Source organism: Oryx dammah, unplaced genomic scaffold, assembly GCF_014754425.2.
Source record: "Oryx dammah isolate SB20612 unplaced genomic scaffold, SCBI_Odam_1.1 HiC_scaffold_20, whole genome shotgun sequence".
In the NCBI taxonomy this organism is placed as follows: Eukaryota; Metazoa; Chordata; class Mammalia; order Artiodactyla; family Bovidae; genus Oryx; species Oryx dammah.
The window spans coordinates 47,878,848-47,892,961 of record NW_024070204.1 but is presented as its reverse complement, the minus strand read 5'-3'; the positions used below and the strand labels follow the sequence as shown (position 1 = coordinate 47,892,961).

General features: G+C 38.4%; 1 protein-coding gene across 1 annotated transcript in view; it reads right to left on the bottom strand.

The window, feature by feature from the left end:
• DDX4 (DEAD-box helicase 4) overlaps positions 1–14,114 on the bottom strand; it is a 71,149-nt gene that overhangs the window by 50,237 nt on the left and 6,798 nt on the right. The window contains exon 2 of the mRNA XM_040262547.1: positions 13,113–13,173. Coding sequence (XP_040118481.1) covers positions 13,113–13,173 — 61 coding nt within the window. The remainder of the gene's footprint in view (positions 1–13,112; positions 13,174–14,114) is intronic.

Sequence of the window (14,114 nt, the reverse complement as noted above, 5' to 3'; positions counted from 1 at the left end):
AGAGACTCTTCAGAGTCCCTTGGACTGCAAGGAGATCCAACCTGTCAATCCAAATGGAAATCATTCCTGAATATTCATTGGAAGGACTGATGCTGAAGCTGAAACTCCAATACTTTGGCCACTTGATGCGAAGAACTGACATTTGAAAAGATCCTGATGCTGGGAAAGATTGAAGATGGGAGGAGAAGGGTATGACAGAGGAAGAGATGGTTGGATGGCATCACCAATCGATGGACATGAATTTGAGTAAGCTCTGGGAGTTGATGATAGACAGGGAAGCCTGGTGTGCTGCAGTCCGTGGGGTCGCAAAGAGTCAGACACAACTCAGCAACTGAAATGAACTGAAATACAGAAAACAAATACTAACAGACCTAAGGAGAGAAATGGATCAGAATACAGTAATAGAGGAGACTTTAACACCTCACTGACATCAGTAGACAAATCTTCCAGACAGAAAATCAGTAAGGCAACAGAGATCCTAAATGACATATTGGAACAGTCAGACTTAATTGATATTTTCAGGACATTCAGTTCAGTTGCTCAGACTCTTTGTGACCCCATGGACTGCAGCACATCAGGCTTCCCTGTCCATCACCAACTCCCGGAGCTTACTCAATCACATGTTCATCAAGTCAGTGATACCATCCAACCATCTTATCCTCTGTCACACCCCCCTCCTCCCACCTTCAATCTTTCCCAGCATCAGGGTCTTTTCAAATGAGTCAGTTCTTCACATCAGGTGGCCTAAGTACTGGAGCTTCTGCTTCAGCATCAGTCCTTCCAATTAATATTCAGGTTTGATCTCCTTGCAGTCCAAGGGACTCTCAAAAGTTCTCCAACATCACACTTCAAAAGCATCAGCCCTTGGCACTAAGCTTTATGGTCCAACTCTCACATCCATACCTGACTACTGGAAAAACCATAGCTCTGACTAGACGGACCTTTGCTGGCAAAGTAATGTCTCTGCTTTTTAATATGCTGTCTAGGTTGGTCATAACTTTCCTTCCAAGGAGCAAGCGTCTTTTAACTCATGGCTTCAGTCACCATCTGCAGTGATTTTTGGAGCCCCCCAAAATAAAGTCTCTCACTGTTTCCATTGTTTCCCCATCTATTTGCCATGAAGTGATGGGACTGGGTGCCATGATCTTAGTTTTCTGAATGTTGAACTTCAAACCAACTTTTCCACTCTCCTCTTTCACTTTCATCAAGAGGCTCTTTAGTTCTTTGCTTTCTGCCATTAGGTCGTGTCATCTGCATATCTGAGGTTATTGATATTTCTCCTGGCAATCTTGATTCCAGCTTGTGCTTCATCCAGCCTGCCATTTTGCATGATGTAACTCTGCATATAAGTTAAATAAGCAGGGTGACAATATTCAGCCTTGACGAACTCCTTTCCTGATTTGGAACCAGTCACATTACACCCCCAAAATAAACATACTACACATTCTTTTCAATTACACATAAAACATTCTCTAGGTTAGACCCATTCTAGGCCACCTCATGAGAAGAGCTGACTCATTGGAAAAGACTCTGATGCTGGGAGGGATTGGGGGCAGGAGGAGAAGGGGATGACAGAGGATGAGATGGCTGGATGGCGTCACTGACTCGATGGATGCGAGTTTGAGTGAACTCTGGGAGTTGGTGATGGACAGTGAGCCCTGGCGTGCTGCAATTCATGGGACTGCAAAGAGTAAGGACACGACTGAGCGACTGAACTGAAATGAAAGATACAAAGTAAGCCTCAACAAATTTTAGAGGACAGAAATTATTTTAAGCATCTCTTCTGACTACAATGGCATGAAGTCAGAAATCAACCACAGAGAAACAAGAAAAAAAGTGACTATTCAGAGACTAAACAAGATGCTACTTAAGAAAAAAAAAAAGGATCAATGAGATCAAAGAGGAAATTTTAAAAATACCTTGAGACAAATGACAATGAAAACATAACCATATACAAAATCTATGGGATGCAGGAAAAGCAGTCCTTTGAGGGAAGTGTATAGTGATACAGGCCTTCCTCACAAAACAAGGAAAACTCTCAAACAAGTAACCTAACCTGTTACCTAAAGAATTAGAAACAGAAGAACAAACAAAAACTAAAGTCAGAAGGAGGAGGGAGTCATTAAAGATCAAAGAGGAAATAAATTAAAATAGAGATTAAGAAATAGAAAAAAATCAATAAAACCGAGACCTGGTTTTTTGAAATGACAAACAAAATCCACAATCTCTGGCCAGGCTCACCAAGAACAAGAGAGAGAGAGAGAGAGAGAACAGAAATAAAACAAGAAATGAAAAGGGGATAAATACCAACCAATACTGCAGAAATACAAAAAACCATAAGAGAATACTATGGACAATTATATGCCAATAAATTAAACAACCTAGAAGAAATGGACAAGTTTTTAGAAACATACAGCCTACCAAAACTGAAGCAAGAAGAAACAGATAATCTGAACAGACTGATCACTAGAAGTAAAATAGAAACTGTAATTTTAAAACTCCTGCAACAAAAAGGAGCACATTTGAGCCAATTCTAATGAGGTGGATGAACCTAGGGCCTATTATAATGAGTGAAGTAAGTTTGACAGAAAAAAACAAATATTTTATACTAATGCATATACATGGAATCTAGAAAGATGGTACTGTGAAATCATTTGGGGCAGCAATGAAGACACAGACATAGAGAACAGATTTATGGACATGGATATGGGGAGGAAGGAGAGGGTGGGATGTATGGAGAGAGTAACATGGAAACTTATATTACCATTATGTAAAATAGACAGTCAACAGGAATTTGCTGTATGACTCAGGGAACTCAAACTGGGGCTCTGTAACTACCTAGAGGGGTAGGATTGGGAGGAAGGTGGGAGGGAGGTTCAAATGCGAGGGGACATATGTATACCTATGGCTGATTCATGCTGATGTTGGGCAGAAACCAATACAATTCTATAAAGCAATTATCCTTCAATTAAAAACTAAATTTAAAATTTTTTTAAATATAAGGACCAAAATATTACTAAAAAAAAAAAAAGAAATTTCCCTACAAACAAATGTTAAGAACTGGATGGCACAAATGGAAAATTGTACCAAACATACAAAGAAAAACTTGAACCAATCCTTCTCAAATTCTTCCATAAGACTGAAAAGAACACTCCCAAAGTGATTCTATGACATCACCATCACCTTGGTACCAGGCAAAGACATTACCAAAAAAGAAAATTACAGACCAGTACCTCTGGTGAATATAGATGCAAAAATTGTGAAGGAAGTATTAGCAAATCAAATCCAACAACACATAAAAAGTCATACACCATGATCAAGCTGGATTCATCACAGGGTCAAAAGAATGGTTCAATACATACACCATACTGACAAAAGACAAAAACCACATGATCATCTCAATGGATGCAGAAAAAGCATTTGATACAATTCAATACTCATTCATGATAAAAACTCTTACCAAAGTGGACATGGAAGGAACGTATCCAAGCATAATAAAAGCTATTTATGACAAACCCACAGCCAACATAGTATTCAAAAGCAAAAAGCTGAAAGCCTTCCTACTAAAATCTAAAACAAGTATGCCCCCCCCCGCAAAATAAATAAAAATGAAGTATGCCCACTCTCACCATTTCCATTCAACATAGTATTGGAAGTCCTAGCCACAGCAACGAGATAAGAAAAATAAAAGATGCCCAAACTGGAAAGGAAGAGGTAATACTGTCATTACATGCAAATGGCATGATAATATATATAGAAAACCCTAAAAACTCCACACAAAAACTACTAGAACTGATAAAATCAGCAAAGTAGCAGGATACAAGATTACCATATAGAAATCCATTGCATTTTTTAACACTTACAAGGAAATATCAGAAAGGGAAAATTAATTAAAATTCTTTTAAAAATCACATTAAAAACTCCTAAAAGAGAAGAAAGGCAAAACATTCTCTGAAATAAATCTTACCCAATGTTCTCCTAGGTTACTCTCCCAAGGCAACAGAAATAAAAACAAAAACAAGCAAATGGGACCTAATCAAAACTTATAGGCTTTTGCACACCAAAGGAAACCGTAAAAAAAAAAAAATTAGAAGACACACTACAGACTGAGAGAAAGTATCTGCCAATGATAGGACCAACAAGTGATTAATTTCAAAAATGTACAAAGAGCTCATACAAACAGCTCAATAACAACAACAACAAAAAAACCAAACAGCCCAATTACAAAATGGGCTGAACACCTAAACAAACATTTCTCCAAAGATGACATACAGATAGCCAACAGACACAGGAAAAGATGCTCAACACCGCTAACTATCAGAGAAATGCAAATCAAAACTACAATGAGGCATAACCTCATATCAGTCAGAATGGCTGTCACTAAAAGGTCCTGAAAATAAATCACTATGTTGGCTGGGTTTGTCATAAAATAATAAATCCTGAAGAGAGTGTAGAGAAAAAGGAACCCTCCTACACTATTGGTGGGAATGTAAACTGGTGCAGCCACTATGGAAAACCTCCATACGTTACAGAGGTTCCTTAGTATTGTAAGTTATTATATGATCTGGCAATCTCACTCCTCGGCATATATCCAGAGAAAACTCTAATTTGAAAAGATACATACACCCCATGCACCCCAATGTTAACAGCAGCACTATTTACAATAACCAAGACATGGAAGAAATCTAAATGCCCATCAACAGAGGAAAGGACAAAGAATACGTGTACACACACACACACACACAGTGGAATACTGCTCAGTCATTAAAAAAAGACAAATAATGCCATTTGAAGCAAAATGGGTAGACCCAGAGAATAACATATTAAGTGAAGCAAGTCAGAAAAATGAAGACAAATATCATATATCACTTACATCTGAAATCTAAAAAAAAGACAAACAGCAAAGTTCTGATTCACCAAAACTGACTCAAGAAAACAAAAACAGAAGGTTTGTTTTTGTTTCCCTACAGAAAGGGAACCAGTACTCAAATCTCTGTATCATACCTATTTAAATGTAGTTTCACAGGTGAGTTCTATCAAACTCTTAAAGAACAAATCATTCCAACATTATACAATTCTACCAGAAAATAGAAAGAGGAATTATTCCCCGATTCATTCCACAAGGCCATAGTAATTATTATACGACAAGACAGAAGAAAATTAAACCTCTTTTACTCATGAGTAGATATAAAATCTCAAAAATACATATTAGCAAATCAATCCCAATAGTAAACTGAACAGGTACAACAGTATGACCAAGTTGAGTTTATTCCAGTATGCAAGGGTGTTTACCATCAGACATCTAAAAAGGTAATTAATTAACAACATTAACAGATTAAAAAAGTAATTATCTCCACAGATTAAACTACATAATACAATTCAACACCATTCATAACCTAAAACATATATTTAGCAAACAGGGGAAAATAAGAGATGTTCATGGTAGCTTTGCTCGTAACAACAAAAAAGGAAACAACTCAAATGTGCATTAAAGAAAGAATTCAAATATGTGGTACAGTCACACAACAGAGTTTTGCATATATTGTGTTCTATACTGTATTCAGTTCAGTTCAGTCACTCAGCCGTGTCCAACTCTTTGCGACCCCATGAATCGCAGCACGCCAGGCCTCCCTGTCCATCACCAACTCCTAGAGTTCACTCAGACTCACGTCCATAGAGTCAGTGGTGACATCCAGCCATCTCATCCTCTGTCATCCCCTTCTCTTCCTGCCCCCAATCCCTCCCAGCATCAGAGTCTTTTCCAATGAGTCAACTCTTCGCATGAGGTGGCCAAAGTACTGGAGTTTCAGCTTCAGCACCATTCCCTCCAAAGAAATCCCAGGGCTGATCTCCTTCAGAATGGACTGGTTGGATCTCCCTGCAGTCCAAGGGACTCTCAAGAGTCTTCTCCAACACCACAGTTCAAAAGCATCAATTCTTTGGCACTCAGCTTTCTTCACAGTCCAACTCTTACATCCATACATGACCACAGGAAAAACCATAGCCTTGACTAGACGGACCTTTGTTGGCAAAGTAATGTCTCTGCTTTTCAATATGCTATCTAGGTTGGTCATAATTTTCCTTCCAAGGAGTAAGCATCTTTTAATTTCATGGCTGCAATCACCATCTGCAGTGATTTTGGTGTCCAAAAAAAAAAAAGTCTGACACTGTTTCCACTGTTTCCCCATCTATTTCCCATGAAGTGATGGGACCAGATGCCATGATCTTCGTTTTCTGAATGTTGAGCTTTAAGCCATTCTCCACTTTCACTTTCATCAAGAGGCTTTTTAGTTCCTCTTCACTTTCTGCCATAAGGGTGGTATCATGTGCATATCTGAGATTACTGATATTTCTCCCAGCAATCTTGATTCCAGCTTGTGCTTCTTCCAGCCCAGCATTTCTCATGATGTATTCTGCATATAAGTTAAATAAGTACGGTGAAAATATACAGCCTTGACGTACTCCTTTTCCTACTTGGAACCAGTCTGTTGTTCCATGTCCAGTTCTAACTGTTGCTTCCTGACCTGCATATAGGTTTCTCAAGAGGCAGGTCAGGTGGTCTGGTATTCCCATCTCTTTCAGAATTTTCCACAGTTTACTGTGATCCACACAGTCAAAGGCTTTGGCATAGCCAATAAAGCAGAAATAGATGTTTTTCTGGAACTCTCTTGCTTTTTCGATGATCCAGCAGATGTTAGCAATTTCTTCTCTGGTTGCTCTGCCTTTTCTAAAACCAGCTTGAACATCTGGAAGTTCATGGTTCCTATACTGCTGAAGCCTGGCTTGGAGAATTTTGAGCATTACTTTACTAGCGTGTGAGATGAGTGCAATGGTGCAGTAGTTTGAGCATTCTTTGGCATTGCCTTTCTTTGGGATTGGAATGAAAACTGATCTTTTCCAGTCCTGTGGCCACTGCTGAGTTTTCCACATTTGCTGGCATATTGAGTGCAGCACTTTCAGAGCATCATCTTTCAGGATTTGAAACAGCTCAACTGGAATGCCATCACCTCCACTAGTTTTGTTTGTAGTGATGCTTCCTAAGGCCCACTTGACTTCACATTCCAGAATGTCTGGCACTAGGTGAGTGATCACACCATCGTGATTATCTTGGTCGCAAAGATCTTTTTTGTGCAGTTCTTCTGTGTATTCTTGCCACCTCTTCTTAATATCTTCTGCTTCTGTTAGGTCCATACCATTTCTGTCCTTTATCGAGCCCATCTTTGCATGAAATGTTCCCTTGGTATCTCTAATTTTCTTGAAGAGATCTCTAGTTTTTCCCATTCTGTTCTTTTCCTCTATTTCTTTGCATTGATCGCTGAGGAAGGTTTTGTTATCTCTCCTTGCTATTCTTTGGAACTCTGCATTCAGATGCTTATATCTTTCTTTTTCTCCTTTGCTTTTCACGCCTCTTCTTTTCACAGCTATTTGTAAAGCCTCCCCAGACAGCCATTTTGCTTTTATGCATTTCTTTTCCATGGGGATGGTCTTGATCCCTGTCTCCTGTACAATGTCGCAAACCTCCGTCCATAATTCATCAGGCACTCTATCTATCAGATCTAGCCCCTTAAATCTATTTCTTACTTCAACTGTATAGTCATACTGTATTACATAGTATTCACACAACAGTTCAGTTCAGTCGCTCAGTCGTATCCGACTCTTTGCGACCCCATGAATTGTAGCACGCCAGGCCTCCCTGTCCATCACCAACTCCCGGAGTTCACTCAGACTCACGTCCATAGAGTCAGTGATGCCATCCAGCCGTCTCAATCTCATCCTCTGTCATCCCCTTCTCCTCCTGCTCCCAATCCCTCCGGGCATCAGTATCTTTTCCAATGAGTCAACTCTTCGCATGAGGTGGCCAAAGTACTGGAGTTTCAGCTTCAGCATCATTCCCTCCAAAGAAATCCCAGGGCTGATCTCCTTGCAGTCCAAGGGACTCTCAAGAGTCTTCTCCAACACCACAGTTCAAAAGCATCAATTCTTTGGCACTCAGCTTTCTTCACAGTCCAACTCTTACATCCATACATGACCACAGGAAAAACCATAACCTTGACTAGACGGACCTTTGTTGGAAAAGTAATGTCTCTGCTTTTCAATATGCTATCTAGGTTGGTCATAACTTTCCTTCCAAGGAGTAAGCATCTTTTAATTTCATGGCTGCAGTCACCATCTGCAGTGATTTTGGAGCCCCCAAAAAATAAAAGTCTGACACTGTTTCCACTGTTTCCCCATCTATTTCCCATGAAGTGATGCCATGATCTTCATTTTCTGAATGTTGAGCTTTAAGCCAACTTTTTCACTCTCCACTTTCACTTTCATCAAGAGGCTTTTTAGTTCCTCTTCACTTTCTGCCATAAGGGTGGTATCATCTGCATATCTGAGGTTATTGATATTTCTCCCAGCAATCTTGATTCCAGCTTGTGCTTCTTCCAGCCCAGTGTTTCTCATGATGTAATTATAAATGAACTACAATAACTGGCAATACAGATGAACCTGGTAGTCTGGCAAAAACCACCATTATTGTAAAGTAATTAGATTCCAATTAAAATAAATAATAAAAAAAAAAAAGAATCTGCCTTCCAATGGAGGGGACACAGGTTCGATCCTTAGTTGGGGAACTAAGATCCCACCATGCCACAGGGCAACTAAGCTACTGAGCCTACACGCCTCAACTAGAAAGAAGCTCACACACTGCAACAGAGCAGACTCAGACAAATAAGTAATTTTTTAAAAAAAAGAAAGAAATCTAAAATATCAGAATCAACAGACTTAACAAAACAGAGTTTAACAAAAGTGGTTAAACCCTGAAGTCAAGATTTCAGATTATTTTCTTTCTTTTCACCACTACATTTAAGTTTTTTCATTTTTTTGCAATAAGAATATTTAGATAGTAACTTAGGATAGCATTCATTGCCCTGGTATGTATTTCTATAATATGAAAATCTATTTGAATGAAAAAGAAACCAATTAAAAAAGAGATACCAAAGTACTTGTTATTCAGAAGGTAAACAGGCGAACTATATTTTTATTATTGATTTTACTTCATTAGTCTGAACGTTCAAGATCTAATGCTAAAAGAAGTCCACGTTTTTAGCTGGTGGCCATTTCAATCTTATTGATGACTTCACTACAAAGTAATGTTACACCTTAATATACTATAGATTCAAACTTTCATTCCTTCATGAAAGTTATCTTTGACACCTCACAGAACAAGGTTTCTTCTGATTACACAATGATCTATGCATATAGATATGTTAAGTTTAGACTACTTTCACCCAATTTTCTTCTTTGAATACTTCAAGTACATACACATACACATGGTTATTAGCCTTTTGCTGGGGTTTCAGCAGGCAGGAATTTCATAAACTTTTGAGAATCAGGATATTCTATATTAAACTGCTGCATTTAAAAGTTTACAAAAGCTAAGTGTATCTTGACAATAACAAAAGCATTTCGTCTAAACTTCACTTCCTTCTATCAAGAGGATTACTCTGAACTTAAGGTGAACATGGGAATTAAATCTGCTTTAACCTGATGAACTCTCTCAACACCCCCACTCCAGCTTTTACATTTTATAAACTACCTCTCCACAGGTTTTTTCACATTAGGACAGGGCTTCAGTAAGCCAGTAGCTCCCTTAACTATAAAAATGTTTTACTTCATTCACAAATTTTTGATGAGAGAAATGAAACTACTTGGTATCACCAGGCCCTCTTTCTTACATTAGTTGCTGTTTTAGTTGCAAAGTCATATCCGACTCTTTTGCAACTCCAGGCTCCTCTATCCATGGGATTCCCCTGGCAAGAATAGTGGAGCGGGTTGCCATTTCCTTCTCCAGAGGATTTTCCTGACTAGGGATTGAACACACCTCTCTTGCATTAGGCAGGTGGATTCTGTACCACTGAGCCACCAAGAAAGCCCCTCTCTTGCATGAGAGTAAGACTTAAAAGAAGTAGTTACTCAAGGTCACAGAGACTCATAGAAAATTCATAGTAACTTAAATTCATAGAAAGTAAACAATGGTTGCCAACAGCTAAGGAGAGGAGTGATTGTTGAGTTATTGCTTACTAGGTTTGAAATTTCAGTTTGGGAAGGTGAAAAAGTCTCAGAGGTAGACGGTGGTCAGGCTGCATAACAACATGAAGATACTTAATATCACTGAACAGTACATTTAAAAATGGTTTACAGTAAATTTTGTTGCTATATGTATTTTTTAACTGAAAAAATACTAGAAGTAGCATATCAGCCTGCTGGGAACTTAAAATCAAAGACTACTGTCATGAGTTTAATTTTCTAGCCCAGGTCCTACCACTTTCAGCTATCTTCTCAACTTCATAAAAAATGTAGGCGAACAAGATGGAGACAAGTGATAGGGGAAAAACAACAGCTCCCTTATTTTGATTTGTTTCTCTTATTTGCCGAGGACCTCCCTAAGTTAGTTTTCAGATCCCAAAGAGGCTCATATTATCTTTTTTTAAATATTTTACTTTTTTAATTAACTTAATTGGAGGCTAAGTACAATATTGTGGTGGGTTTTGCCATACACTGACATCAATCAGCCATGGGTGTACAAGTGTCCCCCTGTTCCAAACCCTCCTCCCATGTACCTCCCCATCCCATCCCTCTGGGTTGTCCCAGTGCACCATCTGTGAGTGCCCTGTTTCATGCATTGAAGTTGGACTGGTCATCTATTTCACATATAGTAATATACATGTTTCAATGCTATTCTCTTAAAATCATCCCACCCTCGCCTTCTCCCACAGAGTCCAAAAGCCTGTACTTTATATTTGTCTCTTTTGTTGTCTTGCATATAGGGTCACTGTTACCATCTTTCTAAATTAAACCATATATATGCGTTAATATACTGTATTGGTGATTTTCCTTCTGACTTACTTCACTCTGTATAGGCTCCAGTTTCATCCACCTCATTAGAACTCAAATATGTTCTTTTTATAGCTGAGTAATATTCCATTGTGTATACGTATCACAACTTTCCTATCCATTCATCTGCAGATGGACATCTAGGTTGCCTCCATGTCCTAGCTACTGTAAACCGAGTTCCAATGAACACTGGGGTACATGTGTCTCTTTCAGTTCTGGTTTCCTCAGTGTGTATGCCCAACAGTGGGACTGCTGGGTCATATGGCAGTTCTATTTCCAGTTTTTTAAGGACTCTCTACACTGTTTTCCATAGCGGCTGTACTAGTTTGCATTCCCACCAACAGTGTAAGAGAGTTCCTTTTCTCCACACCTTCTCCAGCATTTATTGTTCATAGACTTTTTGATAGCAGCCATTCTGAGCAGCGTGAGATAGTACCTCATTGTGGTTTTGAATTGCGTTTCTCTGATAAGTGATGCTGAGCAGCTTTTCATGTATTTGTTAGCCATCCGTATGTCTTCTTTGGAGAAATGTCTGTTTAGTTCTTTGGTCCATTTTTTGACTGGGTCATTTATTTTTCTGGTATTGAGCTGCTTGTATATTTTTAAGATTAACTGTCAATTGCTTTGTTTGCTATTATTTTCTCCCATTTTGAAGGCTGTCTTTTCAACTTGCTTATAGTTTCCTTTGTTGTACAAAAGCTTTTCAGTTTAATTAGGTCCCATTTGTTTATTTTTGCTTTTATTTTCATTACTCTGGGAGGTGGGTCATAGAGGATCATGCTGTGATTTATGTCAGAGAGTGTTCTGCCTATGTTTTCCTCTAGGAGTTTTATAGTTTCTGGTTTTACATTTAGATCTTTAATTTATTTTGAGTTTATTTTTGTGTATGGTGTTAGGTGTTCTAGTTTCATTCTTTTACAGGTGGTTGACCAGTGTTCCCAGCACCACCTGTTAAAGAGATTGTCTTTTCTCCATTATATATTTTTGTCTCCTTTGTCAAAGATAAGGTGTCCACAGGTGCATGGATTTATCTCTGGGCTTTCTATTTTGTTCCATTGATCTATATTTCTGTTTTTGTGCCAGTACCATACTGTCTTGACAACTGTAGCTCTATAGTATAGTCTGAAATCAGGCAGGTTGATTCCTCCAGTTCCATTCTTTCTCAAGATTGTTTTGGCTATTTGAAGTTTTTTGTGTTTCCATACAAATTGTGAGATTAATTATTCTAGTTCTGTGAGAAATGTTATTGGCAGCTTGATAGGGATTGTATTGAATCTATAGATAGCTTTGGGTAGTATACTCATTTTCACTATGTTGATTCTTCTAATCCACGAACATGGTATATGTCTCCATCTATTTGTGTCATCTTTGATTTCTTTCATCAGTGTTTTACAGTTTTCTAAATATAGGTCTTTTGTTTCCTGAGGTCAATTTATTCCTAAGTATTTTATTCTTTTTGACATAATGGTGAATGGGATTGTTTCCTTAATTTCTATATCTATTTTCTCATTGTTAGTGTATAGGAAATCCAAGGGATTTATGTGTATTAATTTGATATAAGTTTGATTTAAATAGTTGCTACCCTGACAGGTCGCCATCACTGTAACCTGCTTCAACACCTGAGTCTACTCTCCTACTGCCTTATATCAGGAATCCTGATATCAGGAATTCCCATAGCAGCCTGAAAGCCAAACATGCAACTTCCAGGCTGGGCAAAAGTTTTACAGCAAACCCACTAAATCAAAGATACACTCTGTAATACTACACTCTTTCTTCTCTCCCTTCCTTTAATTGTTAAGAGGCTCCCAACCCAAAATATTCAAGCCAGAATGCCTCACTGCTGCTGCTGCTAAGTCGCTTCAGTTGTGTCCGACTCTGTGCGACCCCACAGATAGCAGCCCACCAGGATCCCCCGTCCCTGGGATTCTCCAGGCAAGAACACTGGAGTGGGTTGCCATTTCCTTTTCTAATGCATGAAAGTGAAAAGTGAAAGTGAAGTCGCTCAGTCATGTCTGACTCTTAGCGACCCCAGAGACACCAGCCTACCAGGCTCCTCTGCCCATGGGATTTTCCAGGCAAGAGTACTGGAGTGGGTTGCCATTGCCTTCTCCGGAATGTCTCACTAGAAAATTAAAAAACTTCCTTGACAAGGTATCTACCAGTCTGCTTCTCATCCATTGGATGAAGCCCTTAACCTAAAAACAGTTCTGCATTTTTGCCTTAACACATACCTGACGATGAAGCCGGAGTCCTGTTAAAAGTGTCTCCATTTGCTCCAGAAGAATACCTATCCTGTAAGAAAAAAGAAAAGATTAGTTTTCTACTTTGAATAATAAAAATGAGTATAACAACTGGGTTTTGTCCAGAACAAAACAATTAAAGGATGTAAGATTTCCTGGGTCACTGCATGTTCCTTTATTAACTACTCTAAAACACCTTCACTTTAAAATTGTATGTATAGCATACTAATATAGTACTTAAAACAATGGTCAGAAAACTATAGCCACAAGCCAAATCTGGTGGGTCACCAGTTTTTAGAAATAAAGTTTTATTGGAAAAAAGCCATCCTCAACTCATTTAGGTATGTAACAGGCTGCTTCTTCTCAAACAAGTTTCTGATGCTAAAGGCAAAAATTTTGAACAGAGCTCTGAAACTCTTCAAAATCAAATTCGATAATTTAAGCACAAAAAGTGACCTAAAGTTTACAGGTAACACTTCAATTAACTGACTGAATTAGAAAAATCAATTTTTTTGTCAAATAAGTTTCTTTAAATAAACCTAAAACTGGAGGGAGTGCACCAAGGTAGGTATTAACATTTTCAGGTAACACTTTTGCTCCAAAGTTTCTTTCACAAAATACACTGACTTTAAAAAAAGCTCTTGCCCAGTGGTTGTCAGTGGTGGGGCAGGGATGGGGGGAGTAGGCCTTTGGACAGGAGTCCACCCTTCCTCACCCTACACCCTTGGTTCCCAGAATCCAAAATAAAGCAAACTTTCCTTTCCACAAAAAAAAAAACAACACAAAACCCACCTTTATAAAGCTCAAAAGACATTCAATTATTTTTCTAACTTACTAAAAACATACAATAAAATCCTTGAAATGGCTTGAGATTTTGGTAACTGCTACAGTAAAAAGTTCCAATTTATGATTACCATAGATGATAAGACAAACAAGAAAAGTAATCCGGCTTTCCCGATTTAAAGTGAAACACTGAAGACTTTCTCTTTTCTA